Below are 16,831 nucleotides of genomic sequence, written 5' to 3'. Positions count from 1 at the left end.
GAGTTATGTGGTTATTCTTCACTAATTTTCAGTTGACTTCTCCAGGAATGGCCCTCTTTGTACGTGTGTATGCGCACACACGCACACACACACACACACACACAGATGTCACTTATGCTCTCTCATGCTCGTTAACTCCCACATATGTACCATATATATACACACACAAGAATGTGCCACATTAGAAGCAATCCTATTCACACATACAGTGCACTTTAAGAACAGGCAGTCTTGAAAACAATCCTTGAATTCTTTCACAATACTGCCTTCCACGTGATTTGGAGGAGGGGAGGGGTTCACGTCACACGATTAAAGGGAAGGCAGACCTGCGTGACTTCTGAAGCCTTCTTATGAGAATTCCAGCCGCTGGAAGCCTAGTTACCCACAATGCAATAACGTGAATCTGATAAAGGTTATGAGTGTGGTTGTGTGGGGAGTGTCCCAGCAGGACACATGCCTTACGCAGAGAGGGTGAGAAGAGGAGGCAGGGATTTGTGTGTGTGTGTGTGTGTGTGTGTCAGTGTGTCTCTGTGTTGGCACAGGGGTTGTTAACTAAACAGACTTCATAGCTTTTTGTTGTAACCAAAGAACTGTTCTGTGGTTGTAACACAGCACAAAAAATCTGGCCCTCTGCTGCTACAACACACACCACAAACACATTAACTTTGAGCCCTACTCACACACAGCATAGTTACACTGGCTTGCTCCCCTACACACAAACACACACATGCATAAACACATGACATACGTATTTTAAGCACAATAACACTCCTGTAGTTAAACACAAACCTCTCCAAACATATCCATGACCATTTACTGTGTACTATTTATGTGTGTGTGTGTCTGTGCGCATATATATATAAAATATAAGGTATATAACGTAATTTTGCATCTTAAGCATGCCCAGGGAGTTGTTTTTAATCCTATGGTCACCATTTGCTTGTTTTGTGGGAGTTTAGGCTAGCGCATGCTGCAGCAAGTGCTGTAACAAATTCTTTGTAACATGTGCTATATACACAAAATCTGATTGGCTGATTGATTGATTGGGGGGGAGTCTGCTAAAGGGAGGTGCCAAATGTGCGGTTGAACCGTGAGCACCTGATCCACCTGCTTGATCAGCCAGCCAGTGCGCAATGAGGTCATCTCCCCAGCCTCGCTCCCTGCCAATTACAGGCTGCTCCACGGGGGTGAAAGCCACAACCCGCCCTGGCATGAATCTGATTTAGCGCCAGACCGTGGGACTCCTACATGCAGTACAACAGTGCCTTAACCGGATGAGCCACAAAGCAGCCCACTGCTAGTTACTTGTTATTGTATTCACTACGCTGTAATCTGCTCTCCCCCATGGCTTCATGTTATTTCATAATTTTGTCTTAGTAACGTACATTTAATTTCTTGAGCCACTCTTCAAAAATACTTCAGAAAAGCAGAGGCAGGAAGAGACAGGAAATAGCATGTAATACATATTTATATAGAGTTAGCGGCCTGGCGTGGTTTCAAAGCAATTCCGCCTTCGAGATCCATTTCAAATAAATTACAGGTCCTATTGCGAATAAAGTCAGAAGGTGGAAAAATGTCAGAATTTAACACAACTCAACAGCAAATAGAACTGCCCTACATGTTTCAGAAAACTTCGGAAAGGACCCAGCATATGCCGAAAAACCCTCTGAAACCCCAGCAAAAGCGCAAGCTGTTGAGGCTCCAAGCAGCGAATGCCAGTGAGGTAGGCTTTGTCTGTCGGTTCTGCGGGGAAGCTAACGTGTGTAACAGAGGGATGATCTGTCTCTGATCTGGGTGAGGTGTGCGTGAGGTGGGCGGCAGTGTAGTATAATGCGTAAGGAGCCGGTCTTGTAACCTAAAGGTCACAGGTTAGATTCCCTGGTTGGATGCTGTCGTTGTGCCCTCGATACTTCAGAAAAGCAGAGGCAGGAAGAGACAGGAAATAGCATTGCTTCAGTATAAATCCAGCTATATAAATGGATGCAATGTAAATGCTATGTAAAAGTTGTGTAAGTCGCTCTGGATGAGAGCGTCTGCTAAATGCCAGTAATGTGATGTAATGAGGTGCGCCTGACAGACCGACATAACCGAGCGACGCGGATGGTGACGGCGGTCCTCGCCTTGAAGAGGGTGCGGGCGTACTGCTCGTTCAGGTTGATGTTGATCATCTGGAGCAGGCGCTTCACCTCCTCGTAGCTCATCTTCCCGTCCTGGTTCTGGTCCGCCCGTTTCAGGTAGCTGCGGATCCAGGTGCTGGGAGTCAAGGGCACAACCCTCCAACTTGGGCGGGGCTCGAGATCAGAGCCAGGCCCTTTATAAATACACACAGCAGCACAGATAGCACAGAAAAGCACACATACATATGTGCACAAACAGGCAGACATAAAATCATACTGATAGAGAAGCGTGCAGAAACAGATACACACACACACACACACACACACACAACAAACAAACACACAACCACAAGAAGACACGTCCCAAGCAAATTTTGAAGCATGAAGAAACGTAAACACATACACACACAGACACACGTAAACACATACACACACAGACACACGTGTACAAACACGCACGCACACACACACACACACACAAGCACATACACATACAGCCGCTGGCCTGTGGTGCCCTAAAGCCCACAACAATACATCAGCTATTATCAGCAATATCTGAGTCATATCTTCAGTTAGCATTTTACCAGCAAACAATGCCGGAGTGGTCAGATAATACCCACGCCACCTCTCTACAAGCCCGGACAAGTTCACACCCAAGTGCCTCCCATTAAAGAAGTGTGAGCAAACGTGTGAGAGGCCAGGTGCTATTCTTGCTATCTGTCACACTGGAACTGAAGAGGGATTATTAATGCAAGATAGCGTTATTGACCAGGCACTATATTTTCTCAGGGCTCTGCGGCTACAAGCCTTTAGCTTCACCGCAGTCACCAGCAGGGTTCGACAGGGCTGCGCTTGGCCAGCACGGAGCTTATGTCACACGCACCACTGCCTTTTAGGGGACAAGGAAGGATATTGGTCGAGCTTCTCCTTCTGGGACATGTTGGAGACCCTCTCCTGCAGGGTGCGGATGCCGCGGACCCAGCTCTGGGCCTCCTGCTCGGTGGGGCAGCGCAGGTCCAGGCTCTTCCGGCCGCCCTTGAACACCAGGGTGAAGCACTGGCTCTCGGGCAGGGAGCCGGCCAGCTTCCGCAGAGCCTCCGACTGGCAGCCCTCGCGCACGCACTCCACGTCCGTCACCGAGACTGAGAGAGAGACATAGACACAGAGTGAGAGAGAGAGAGAGAGAGAGAGAGAGAGAGAGAGAGAGAGAGAGAGAGAGAGAGAGAGAGGGAGAGCGAGAGCGAGTGGGGGAGAGAGAGAGAGAGATAGAGATAGGGACGCTCATACGGTATTGTGCATAATACACCATTGTGTACATTTCAATATCTGATATGATGGCTTTAACTTTTCATTATAATGCAGTTTGCCCTGCCAATAATGTACCGTTGAATTAAATTTCATTGATAGAGAGAGGAACAGAATAAAAGAGCATTACTTATCTACTTAAATCTGCTTCAAAGATATGTGCATTATGAGTTTCTTTTCAAATGCAGCGTTTTTTCTTCCCGTCAGCTGAAAACAGCTTTATCATATACGCATGATCCTTTTGGAAGCTAGATAAGCGATTATCCAGCATGTGATAAGCAAGCCCAAGCTGTGCTTTAACAGAACTTGGCAACACTGTTTGTCACCAATTGATCCTTGATCTCCTTTCCCCAAGAAGATGCAAACAGCCCGTTTGATTTGACCAAAGTTTATCAGACATCAGTTGTCCCTCTGAGCAAATCTGCACTTTGGTCAGAGGATTAAAGGTTCCAGTGTGTAAACCTACCCAAACCCCCTCCCAGCACATACTGGGGGAAGCCATACACTGTGGGTGAAAATGTGCCAGGATTAAAGTCTGTGTGCTGCAAAGACACCCCTCCCCCACTACTACATCCAGGTGTGCGCCCATGGCAGAGGCAGCACAGACGGCTTATCCTCCAGAGAGAGTGAGAGAGGGAGAGAGGGAAAGGGATGAGCGAGTGAGAGAGGGAAAGGGATGAGAGAGAGAGAGAGAGGGAATGGATGAGAGAGAGGGTGGGGGGATAGCGGGAAGCAGAGAGACAAAACAGACCTAAACAAAGAGCGTGCTGGTGTGCGCGTCACAGAGAGACAGAAAGAGGGCGATAGAGAGACAGCGATAGACACACAGACGCCGACCGATGGCACAGAGGGAGGAAGAGGAGAGAGGAGAGAGGCAGCGGTGAGAGACGGTGAGAGACCGAAAGCAGAACAGAAAAGACAGACCTGAAAGAGAAGACACGCTGACTGCGGTAAAGAGAACAGCGATGCACTGAGAGGACACACAGACGCAGGGCAGCACAGCTGCTGAAGTGTGGGATGTGGGTCAGGCTTGAGGTTGAGGGTGAAGTGATACAGTATGGCAGTCCAAGCAGGAGAAATCCTTACTATGCAAATGCTCCCCAGCAATATGGGCAGTGTGAATCAGAAGATGGCGAGCGCCAGGTTTAAGTCTAATATCAATACATTGCTCTCAATATTAAACTGGACAAACACAGAAGTTGATATCAAAAATTGTTTTGCATATACTCCTCTTGTGCTGTCCTATTTTACTGTGCCTTCTTTGTAGTTTAATTTTAAGACCTTAATCATGCAGTCCAAAAGTGCATTTTGCATGTAAATCATTCGACGTAACGCTGTGAAAATGGCACATTTCAATTGCTTCACCGCCATAGGTATAGGCACTACTGCAAACAGAATGTGTATACACTGCAATTTTTATACAACTGACTATGCAAGTCATTTGAAAAGATGGATGAGGGCTGCAATAAGGCTTGTCCATGGATGGGCTCCTCACAAACATGCACACGCACACGCACACACACACACACACGCACACGCACATGCACTCACACACACCCACACCCACATGCACAGACACACTCACACACACACCCACGCACACACACGCACACACACACACACCCCAAATTACAAACCCCAAAACCTCTACACTGCCATTACTCTCTAAAATCCACTGTGGCTCTAAGTGGCAGTACCAGGGCTGAGATCACAGTGGACCAGCTATGAAATATGGCTAATTCTGCAGATCACTGTTGCCATGTGTACAAATGTGCAAAGTGGGAGGTGGGAAGTGCGGGGGGGGGGGGGGGGGGGCTTTGGGGTTCTGGAAAGGTCATGTGATTTGAGCACCCAGCACCCTCCGTAAGTCCCCAGCTCTGCAACGCTGATCGGAACTGAAGCAATTAACCGCATTGACAGTGCAGCTGGAATTTAATAAGCGCTACTTAAACGGTAAGTGGGTCAATCGGCATTGGTACTAAAAAATATATATTTACGAAGTCTCGCTCATGCATAAACCTCTGACCCACTTGAGTAAATCACGCGCTCCCATTTCAGTCGGGTCTCTCTCTGCGAAGCAGCAGCAGCAGCAGCACACAAACTCCACACTCGGCTGGACGTCGGAGGTTTGGGGAACGGGACGGGGCGATTAGAGAAATAAAGCCGCGTGTTCCTGATCAAAAGGGGGACGCGTCAGAGCTAACGAGGTCCGAGGCCTCGGCGCTTCACACGGGGGGCCTTCCGCATGACGCGGGTCACATGACCGCGAGGCATTTCGTCCTTTAATCAGCTGCATGAAGCCACCCCCGAAACCATCCATTCCGGACGGCCCGGTTAAGGTTCCCACGGTAACCCTCTGATCCGTAATTCTAGAATATTCCACGGCGGTTAGACCGATGTGCCTCAACCATATCGCAAACAAACGGTCACCCCACAGGTAAGCTGTTGCACAGAGCAACTACCCCTACAAGCAGACCGGTGCCATTCATTGACCCAAGATGGCTTTTTTCAGCCGTGGTTGTGTGTGTGTGTGGTGCTCCCAGCACAGAGGTTCTGTTCTGCGCTGCTCTGTCACTATCCGGAAGCTTTTAGGCCTGGTTTGTTTGCTAAACAGATGCTAATGCAGCTACTGTAAACAGGGATGCCTTATATAGCACAAAGAAAGTATGCCTTCCTTCTTTCCAACACATAGATATATTTACAGCCTGTTTGCTGGGCAACATGCATTTACAAGAATGAGAATATGGCTGGTTTTTCTCAAACATATGCACTGAAGTATAAACAAGCGCAAAGCAAATATCGCCAGACATGTACACAGTTCTGTGGTGTTTGCTCATCTCGATTTGTCTCTGCAAACAGGGGACGGGATTCCCAGCTATCCCACCCAAGGACCGCTGGTGCCCTGGGATAAGATGGGGCTCAAGACACAGAACGGAGAGTACTCATTTGGAAAATGACGGGCAATGAGCCGCCTCCGACGAAACGCACACGTGTAGTCCTTTAATGATAGCTGCCGCCACAGGGCGTCTTCTGGGCAAAAGGTGGGCGGGGTCAGACAGAGACACACCCTGTCATTGGTGGTCAGAGGCCCAAGGTCCCCCCTCTGCCGTGAAACCTGCAATCAAACGAGGGTGGCCCTCGGCCACATCACGAATGCCTCCTCGCGGGCTCTGATGCCAATTGAAGGCTACCTAGCCGTGCGCGGCGGCCGGCCCTGTGATTCAGCCGCCGCCTTTAGCCGCGGCTTAGCGAGACGCTCCTTTTCGCCGTGCGGGGCCTCTCATTAGGAGCCCTTCAAACGGAGGGGCCCCTCTCCTGGGCTGGAAATAGCGCCGGTCCGTCGGGCCATTATGCTGATGGCTGCCAGCTGAATAAAAAAAAAAAGGGCTGTGCCTGCCCGAGGTTCTGAATCTGTGAAGGGGCTCGACGTGTTCTGGGAGAAGGGGGTAACACGCGTGTGCGCTCACGCATGTATGCTTGCGTCTGTGCTGCATCTGTGTTTCGGTGTGCGCGTGCCCATGTTTGTGTGCTTGCGCGTGTGTGTTTAAGTGTGCCTGCTTCTGTGCGTACGTGTGTTTGTAGGTGTCCTGGAACAAGACAACAGCCGACTTAAGGAGAGAAAAGAGTGTGTTTTTTACAGTGAAGAAAATCGAACATAGTTCTGCTTATACTGCTGGAACAAATAATCTCATGCAGCACTGATTTTCTTGAATTTGCATGTGCCATTCGGGTTCTGCTCTCTCCCTCTCCCACATGGCAGCACGCCCTCCCCCACTGTAACTTTCCCTTTCACTGCTCCATATCCCTCTCTTTCCCCTCGGCAAGCCTCCCTATTCCGCTCCCAAGAATACCTATCACTCACCACCTAGTCCCTTCCCTCCCCCTCAGTATCAGCCCTCCCCCCGGCCGCAGACCCCGCCCCTGTGCCCGCCCCTCCTCCTCCCCCCTCCTCCCCCTCACTCACAGCTCATCTGGGCCTTGGCCCTGCGGGAGCTCTTGCTGGACTCGCACCAGACGGTGACCCCGTCCTCCAGCAGCCGCAGGCCACGCCTCTTCTGCCAGCGCGGGGAGCGCACCTTCACCATGCTGGAGCCCTGCAGCATCACCCGCACGTCCTCATCTTCCAGCACACCTGCGGGGGGAGGGATAAGGAAAGGGTGGTAGTGTAGTATAATGGGTAAGGAACTGGTCTTGTATAACCTGAAGTTCACAGGTTCAATTCCTAGTAGGACACTGCCATTGCACCCTTGAGCAAGGTACTTAACCTGCATTGCTTCAGTATATGTTCGGCTGTATTAATGGATGCACTGTAAATGCTATGTAGAATGCTGTGTAAGTCACTATGGATAAGAGCGTCTGCTAAATGCCTGTAATGTAATGGGAGTGCACAGTCACTCACACGGGAGCACATACAGTACATATTCTGTCCCAAAACTAACGACAGAGCAGAGCCATTGTAGTCCCCTGAGTGATTCGTATTTTAAACAGGTCAAAAATCCATTCCATTTAAGGATTAACGAATTTAAAGCTCATTTAGTTCTAAAGACGGAATGAAAGGTCGATCGAGTGGGAAATTAACGCAGGATGACAGTGGCCAGTTCCACCTTTAAAACCCACTGCTGAAGCCCGGAAACCCAATACAGACTGTCTAAGCCAAAATTAAAGCAAGGGGTTTAGCAGAGGCTTTGGGGTAAGAACATTCTAGAAACTACTGCCTTCAGTAAGCAGTAAAGGTTTTGGACCATTAGCATCTTGGTAAATATTTACATATTTGTCTAAAAATAAAATAGTATTCTGAGCTGGAGGCTGGACGTCCTTTTAAAGACTGAAAATAATGGCCCATTTTTAAAAAATGATATGAAAATTCTGCCAATGCGCAGGAACAAATAGTATAAAAACAACTTGACTATCCAATTTGACTATTCACCTGGCACCCCCATGTTGCTTTAATGGCAGCAGTGGTCATCCATCTCAGTCTCAGATCCTTGGGGAAAGCTTACACAAGGGTGCAAATACTGTTTCCATGCGACTAACCATCACTGCATACATTGTTTGTACAAACTGCTCAAACACTGTCCCGCTTTTATACACAGAATCCAGATGGCGGAGGAAGGCATGACAGGTGCTGAGACAGATAGATTACTCACAGATCAATTGGTATGAAAAGAAGCAGTTAGACTGCACTGGGCTGACACCGAGAGGGAAACTCCAGTACTTGAGTGCACAGCCTGTCACACAAGCTCATTTTGGAGAGATGGTTGAACTTCCCATATTCCACTGTAAAAAATACAATGACCTTGCACCAGAATATAACAATATAATTGGAAGCAATGTTGTACAGCTTATGTAAAAACTCCCTTGAAAATTCGAACAACTTATAACTGGGGAAGATCCCAAACAGTTAAAGATGAATCCCTTGAGATGCTGAGACTGTGGGTCTCTCTGTTGAGGGAGAGAGAAGAGGGTCACAGATCGTGCTTCAAAAACTGGGGATGCCACAGTTGAGAGAAGCCTCATCTGCTGCCAACAACTGACTGATGTTAACCGCAATCTAACATTGGGGGCATGAGAACCACAAGCGCGCATAATGGGGGGAACAGAACAAGCTTCTTCTATGCTTCAAAGTACACCCACACTGTCACTCTTTTTGGACAATGGTCCATTGCATCAGACGGGGTCAGGAAGAAAAAAACTCTCTTTTCAGCTACGCTATGAAACGCAATGCCTCAAAACAGCTCCCGGCTTGAGCCTGACACAGCGCGATGGAAAACAAGGCACTTGAAACATCTCCAAAGCGACTGTTCGCAGGGACTGGACAAAGCGGTGTTTGGATGTTCGCAGCGACTGGACGAAGCGGTGTTTGGATGTTTTCCCGAGCTCTGTCTGCTCCTCTCTCAAGGAGAAGGTGGTGTAGAAACACCAAAGGCCCCTCCCCCTCCCTACCAGACACGTCAACAAAAGCTTGCAGCTCACACCGCTCTCTTTCACCACAGAGCCGAGCTGCTGCACGCGAGACACGTCGTCCTCCGGGGGGGACAGAAGAGGGCTAAAGCTAATTGGATACAGCCTCGCGCTTGTAGGCTTTATTAGCCTGACGCTGAAGCGCCACGGCTTCTTCACGAAGCAGCTACTCTGCTTCTGCCTGCTGCCAGAAGATCTTCCCTGGGTGGTGCTACATGTGAGCGATTCCCGTAGCCCAGACAAAGCTGCTCATTGACTGGGCCCCAGACAGCCAGGCTGCCTGCGTCTGAAACAGCAGGGCAGCCATGTTTAACCACTTTGCTTCCCCTCCAGGGGACCCATCTTTTTCATTTTAAAGCACTAAAGGGCTCTTTGAGAGTTTACATTACCCCTCCCCCCACACACAGATACACACACAGGCACGCACGTGCACACAAACACACACACACACATATATAACACATGCACACAGTCCCTGTGATCGCTGGCTTCTGGAGGGACTCGGAGTAAAACTGTTCTAGTTCAGGCCCATCCCACTAGGCAGGATATGAAAAAGGGAGAACCAGAGGAATTCCTTCTGGGCTCTAAGAAGCTTGATGACACCGTGGCTGTAGGAGAAGGAGAGCACTAAACAGATCTGGGTACTGCACAAGGGCTCGGAAAGAGCACTGCGCGTATTAGCTGCCAACGACGGGGGTTTCTGCTCGGAAACATTCCTCCATGTCGGCTCCAGCTGGCTCTGTGGGTGAGATCCCTGAGCCTTGAGGCCTCTAACATGCATGCAGCCAGTGACTAAAACAAGCAGAATAATGTTGACATGCGCTTTGTTACAGGGCCGACCTCATTTAGCACATATGGAGGTCAGTCGACCAAAAAACGCTCCACAGACATTTGCACTGTCAAACTGCCGGCTTTATCTTTGATGCTACCAATGCAAATTATTTTTAAAGTCTTAAAATTATGAACTGACATACAACAGAGCAAAATCAATAACCGTGAAGTACATGTTAGAATTCAGTCCCTTAGTGATGCAATACTCTCATATGAACAAAATCTATGGACTGGTACCTTAACCCAAAATTTTTTTACCAATTCTCAGGGGTGGGGGGGTCTTCTAACTCTTGGACAATATAGTCGCATTACAAAAATTCTTGCGATTTGTCAATATGAAACTCAAACACAAAGCCAATATTCCTGTCTTTCTACCCTTTAAAACAGCAACCTCAGCACAGGGACAAGCCTGCAGATTACCTTCACTCCTGCTCAATCAATGAAAAGCACTGGGTGTTCTGGGAGCTTTCAAACAGTCCTATTAGGTCTCCACATTCCGCAATGGCTCAAAAGGCTAAATGTTTGTCCTTGCTCATCAGTGCCCCTGCTTTCATTATTTGCTTACAGATTCCCATCGCATAGAGATTCACATAATTTACACAGAAAGTCGCTCAAAGAGGATTTATGCATAGTACATATGTTAAAACCAAAGTTTCAATGGCCAGTAGCAAGGACACCAAGATAAGCATGTGAATAAGCTCCGACACCAGACCGCTGAGAGATTAGCTACTGGCAGCATGCCTACCAATTTCTAGACATATTACCGCTTTAAGAACGTTAAACCCTTCTTAACCTGTATAAATGAAATACTGCAGGAAACTGCCACGTTCTCTCACTCGGGCGAAGGGACTGAGAACGCTCACACTTAGTTCCCCAAGAGCTAATAAAGCTCCTCGTACACTGACACTGGAAATCCCTGCTATTAGTGCAGAAAGGCGACTGTTTGCTTTTCCTTCCATTTACCAGAGTAGAGTAAAAAAAAGAAATAGTTCCTCGCTGTTCATAGGGCGTTGTTTGACCCCCCTGCAGTGAGCGTTTCCCTCCCTGGCCTCCCGGCCACTCCTTGCATTGTGAACGCATGCAGGAGGTAGGGTGTCTCCCATCGGCTGCCTTTCATGTCTAGGGCCTCTCATGCAGCACGCAACCACTCCCACAGCCAGAACATTCCACATCTGGCAGCCTACACCACAGGGAAGGAGAAAGATCCTGTATTTTTGTCTCTCAGAAATACTCTTCTGTGAACTCACACGTGCATTCATTTTATCTTAAGCTGAAAAATTACTTTGAAAGATGCACTTATAAGCTTTTTCCGGAATGGAAGGGACAAGGGACAAGGGACAGGAGCCAACAGCTAATATGATTTTAAAGTCCTCATTTCATGAAAAAGGCACCAAGCTTCTAACCTCCCTCCTGCTCAAAACGGCACAGGTGTGGGTGCAGGAGCGGTAAGTACGCTGCAGATTAACGACCTCACAGGCCTGGGGCACCGTGTGGGCCCGTTTCGCCTGCACGACCACACACAGTCACTTTCTCCCCCACCTCTCAATGGCGGACCGCTCCAAAGGTGAGGTTGGGGGCACAGCATCACCTCACAGCCCACACGAAGCGCAGCAGCAAAGCAAGTCTTCCAAAACACAAACCCAGTGTGGCCGTGACGTCGCACTACTTCACTGGTGTCCATGCAAAGTGTTCCATGGTTAAAACCCACACCTAACCAAAGGACAGTGAGGTTTGAGCCAAATGTCACATTTAGCATTGGTTCCCACATTTCCTGAGCCCATGACCTACTTAACCCACTATGTAAATCTGCATTATGTTATGGCTGAAAATAAACAGTAATTATCTTTTATCGTATTGTGATTGTCAATATCCAGCTCTGCTATAAGGATTGAAGTTAAAGCATAGAATTCATTTTTATTACATTTACATTTTATATCGAATTGCTCATAGCTTTTTTACCATTACCTACCACTGACTCTTCTAGCAGAGTCTTATGATTGTTCTTTGTTCAAAATTCGACTACTGATAATTATTCAGTTTTTACAAATGTTGAGCAATAGTGTTTTGAATTTAAAGGGATAGATCACTTTCTGTATTTTTAAAATATTATTTCAGTTATTATATAATTACATATTATATTTTATGTTTTCAGTCCACCCAGACAGTGTATGCGCGTGATGAAGGATGTTTTAGTTATTCAGAGAAGTTGCTGATTACCTGCCTTACAGTGGCAGGTACAGGGAGGACTAATTTGGAGGACTAAAACAAGGAAGTACGCTTCCAGCAATTCCAAAGCAGCTTGTGACAGTGACTAAAACTGAAATAATTCAGAGAGTGAATTATCCTTTTAAAAACTCTCCGAAGGATATTTTACATGAAGCCCGCCACCCACTCACTAAGGCGCAGCTGATAAAATGTACACTGCCAGCAGGACAAAATCTCCTGACGGCTTCACCCTGTCTCAGCACTGCTCTATTCTGATCACTGGGGTGCGAGTGACGGCGAGGGGTGTGTGTGAGTGAATTGTTTTGTATATTAAAACCCACACACACACTCTCTCTCTCTCTCGCTCACACACACACGTTATAAATTTGAACATCGCTACTTCTCTCTGGCTCTCCAGTTCAATACATTCAAGCACCATTTTATAAGAGCAGCTCTTGAACGCCTACCTAGGAACATCAGCAATTAAAATTGATAGAGCAGTCTACTTGTTCTGTAAAATCTGCAGCACTTTTAATTACAACTTGGGATGTTTTTTCAGTTGTTTATCCTCTGTCCAATTAACACTTCATATTCACACCTGATTGGGGCTTTAGTTAATTGTACTGTGGATTTTCTGGGAAACGTCGCCTTTTGAAAATGTAGGACTTTAGTCCTTTGTAAAGTACAACTCCGAGTTCAGCTCAATAGCAATTAATTAATATAGCAAAAATAGTCTTTAATACCGTATGCAGCACACCAGGTGAAAGCAAGGCTGTTCAATCACAGCATAGTGATGTGTGGGTACACGCTTTTATGCCCCACACCTGAAATAGAATGCTGAAATGCAGGTTCCTGTCCCTGATTGGGTGACAGGCAAACAAATGGACACTGTTACACATGTATGTGGTGTGGAACGAAACCAAACGGTCATTGTCACCGAGACCTCCTGTCTCACACCCATTGATTACTCTGGCCTCGCCCTGGTGGTGCCATCATCACAAGGTTTTGATCCTAACCCCCCTTGATAATTGAATTAGGTTGATTATGTTAGGTGACCATCCAAGAACACTGCAGCAGAAAATATATTTTTCCCTACAAAAATATTCCTGGAAAGTGTTTACCTGAATATGCCATGTGCATCAAAAGAAAAAGGCGATTCTACAACGCTGATTTATATATGCTAGCTATGCCCAATGTGCTCATATCAGAGCATAAGAATGCCATTATACTGGTTCATTTTCATCGACACAATTTATAAAATAGCATTTTGGAAAATAGCATGGTAAACTGTTTATTATATTTATATCATAAATACTACTTTTGGTTGTTGCTATTATTGCTTGTATTCCGTATGATAATTGGACCCAACAGCAAAAACAAATAGTAATAATAATAATAATAATAATAATAATAATAATAATCACCATCATCATCATCATCATCAATCATCATCATTATTGTTGTTGTTGTTGTTGTTGTTGTTGTGTTGTGTTACGCTGAGGTATTAACATCATCATTCTACATAAATTCCCAATTAAAGTTACTTAAAAGTATGTGCTTACATTTGACCGAGGAAAGAGGGGCAATGTGGATTACGATGAATTCTGGAACAGTCAGACTCACTTAAGAACAAGAGAGAACCAGCGACCACGCAGGGTGCCAACCAGCATCTAAAACCAGCAACTCAGACGCAGTGAAGCTCTGTTTGATCACCACGAGTCCATGTGCAAAGTTATTACATTACAGGCATTTAGCAGACGCTTAGCAGACGCTATTATCCAGAGTTATCCCCTCTAACACAATCATGAAAACAAAGCGTCCAGGTCCGTTGCACGATTCTTACGTTCCACAGGAGCAAAGCTGGCACGCATGGCAGATAGGCTACACCTCTAAGGGTTGCAAAGTAGTAAGTCCACATAGCCTATATTTTCTCTGTCGTTATCCGTGGCGTGATTTCGTGTACATGGTAAAGTAGTTACGCCGGGGAACGAACAGCAAAGCGAACATTTGTAAGACTGACTATTCAGGAAATTATCTTAACTGGTCCTTACCTAAATTCCTCAAGGGGTCGTGTGGCTTTGATTCTGCCGTCTGTGCCTTATTCTTCTGCGCGGGGCTTGCTGTCTTGCCTCTGCCCAACATGACAGCAGGAACAACTACTGCTTTTCTTTTACTTTTTCTTTGTCTTGTTTTGTTCTTGGTTTCTCAGGGAGATGCGGTTTCGCTTTACGTAGGCTGCAGGAGAAGCGACGTTGCTGTTTTGCGTCTCCAAAACTTACAGTGCCTCAGAACTTTCCCCTCAAAAAGCAGCAAAGACATACGAGACTGCCCACATTCACAATGATGTCACGCAAACGCTGGGGTATAAGTAGGCAATTGCACCGAGTCACCGACTGCGTTTATAAAGCGAAATCTTCATGCGGGATGTTTTTGGTAAACCAAATGTTTTGAGCCCAAGCTAAAGCTAATATATTCAAGCTGTAAAAACAACCGGTACCTCGTGCCACTGACCAACTGCACCGACCACCCAACTGATCTATTTACTCAATGATCTGATCCTTTTGCTTTGTAGGCTATTTAGCTAGTAGACTATCAGAACCGTTTTTTCAACTGGGTATGGTGTTAGCCCAGACGCTGATGAACAAAAGAACCAGTTGGACTCTTCCGATCATTCTTTGATGTTTGGGGAATGGTTTTCATAAAAAATTAAACCCACTGCGCTGTCTCAAGTTTAACACAGAAAAACAATGCCCATGGCCAAAAAATCATAAAAAAACGATTAGAAATTTCAAAGATATTACGCATTTTCCCACACAATAACCTCAATCACAAAAGGTGGAGGCGCCAATGGCGACAGGGTGCAGGAGAACACTGTAAAATCCACATATTTCAAGGATAATTTGCAATAATTAAAAATGTATTGGAAATAAATCAGGAGGTATGCGCCGTGGATGACCTAACTCAATATGCACATCTATCACTGATTCCCTGGTCATGTGTTGCCCTCTAGCAACCATGTGGAGAATTTCAGAAAGGACCCGTCTATAGAATAGCGATTAGTGATTTTCCACTGATGGGAATACGAGCATCTGATTAGAGATTAACTAAAGGGGGAACAGGCCGATGGGACCGCATCACTACACTCGATAACCCATCATAAGGCAGAGCGCACTAGATGCGCGTCCACTTTAGTCTCTTCGTGCTAGCTTTGTTTTTTTTTTTTCTGTTTTTTTTTTTTTGCGGGTAGTACAAAGCTATTTATTTATTTATTTATTTTGTACTAGTTTTTGGCCTCACTGAGCTGCAAAGGAGCACATGTTAACCGGACAGAGAAACAAGAAACCAAAGTAATAAGTATACTACTTTTAAAACAAAAACAAAAGAAAGCAATCAAATTCCGTGAAAAATATATGGAGGCTTCTATGTGGGCAGGTCTGTCACTCCTATTAGGGGGAAAGTTTAAACTGAATTTTTAAAAGCCCTTGTAGGTGAGTCTTTATTCTGTGCTGTTCATCAAGCATTTCACCTTTAGATATATCTCATAAACGGTATATATTCTTCATGAAAGTGTGAAAGCTGTTCTTATACTGTTGAGATAAACATGACCTTAATCCTCCTGTTGTCCTCAGGGTAAAAATGATCCTACCCTGAGTATAACAACACTGAAAAACCCCAAATAAAAAATTTTCAGCATGAAATTAAATAACTTTTCCTGGAGGGACCCAACCTCTGAAATTAATCATTGCACATTTAAATATTTTTTTTAATAAAAGTGATACACCATCAGGGTACAAAGATTGTCATACAAGTGTTTGTAAACTGTTTAATCCTGCAGATGAAATCAGAAAGAAAAAAATTATGATGTGTTTTGTTGTAAAAGCAAGTGTTGTAGACCGAAGAAACAGTCTCTCTGGACTGTGCAGAAGGAAAACAGTCATTTACCGATGTATGGATGAGTGCCATGTACTTTCTACATGAAAAATATTGATTTAGAGTTTAAAATTCAACAAATATTACAGGTGGTCTGGTGAGGGTCATTTTTGGACCTGTGGACATGGGGTGCATGCATAAATTTAAGACAACAGGAGGGTTAAACATCTAGTGGTGCTGTATAAAAGAATATGTAACATTAACAATATTTAAAACATTAATACTATTCTGTATGTGTTTATATGATGTAAAGTAATGATGAACAGACACAACTGGGTCAGGCGCAAACCATTGACTCTGAATCTATGTTTGGGGTACATGGAAATAGAGAATTTTGAGATATTTACAGTATAAAATTGATCATGTTAGTGTTTGCCTTCACTTCCATGGCTAAAAAAATAGCCAATTCGAGTGAAGGATGAGAGTGTACCTGCACTCCACAGATGAGAATAGCCACTAAAATTATGATCCAAGGAAGCAGT

The 16,831-nt window shown here is 45.8% G+C and overlaps 1 protein-coding gene across 2 annotated transcripts in view; it reads right to left on the bottom strand.

Annotated features, from left to right (window-relative positions):
- LOC118221774 (1-phosphatidylinositol 4,5-bisphosphate phosphodiesterase delta-3-A-like) overlaps positions 1-15,381 on the bottom strand; it is a 29,704-nt gene extending 14,323 nt beyond the window's left edge. Inside the window, exons 1-4 of one of the 2 annotated variants that reach the window (XM_035407143.1) lie at positions 14,471-15,381; positions 7,387-7,554; positions 3,031-3,259; positions 2,121-2,250 (exon numbers count right to left, since the gene is read on the bottom strand). In XM_035407143.1, coding sequence (XP_035263034.1) covers positions 2,121-2,250; positions 3,031-3,259; positions 7,387-7,554; positions 14,471-14,561 — 618 coding nt within the window. In that variant the 5' untranslated portion in view covers positions 14,562-15,381. Of the gene's footprint in view, positions 1-2,120; positions 2,251-3,030; positions 3,260-3,552; positions 3,724-7,386; positions 7,555-14,470 lie in introns of those variants that run through there. The other variant, XM_035407145.1, reaches the window with a different exon arrangement.
- Between the last annotated feature and the right edge of the window lie 1,450 nt (positions 15,382-16,831).

This window comes from Anguilla anguilla, chromosome 2 (genome assembly GCF_013347855.1).
Source record: "Anguilla anguilla isolate fAngAng1 chromosome 2, fAngAng1.pri, whole genome shotgun sequence".
NCBI lineage: Eukaryota > Metazoa > Chordata > Actinopteri > Anguilliformes > Anguillidae > Anguilla > Anguilla anguilla.
This window is presented reverse-complemented; position numbering and strand designations above follow the sequence as displayed.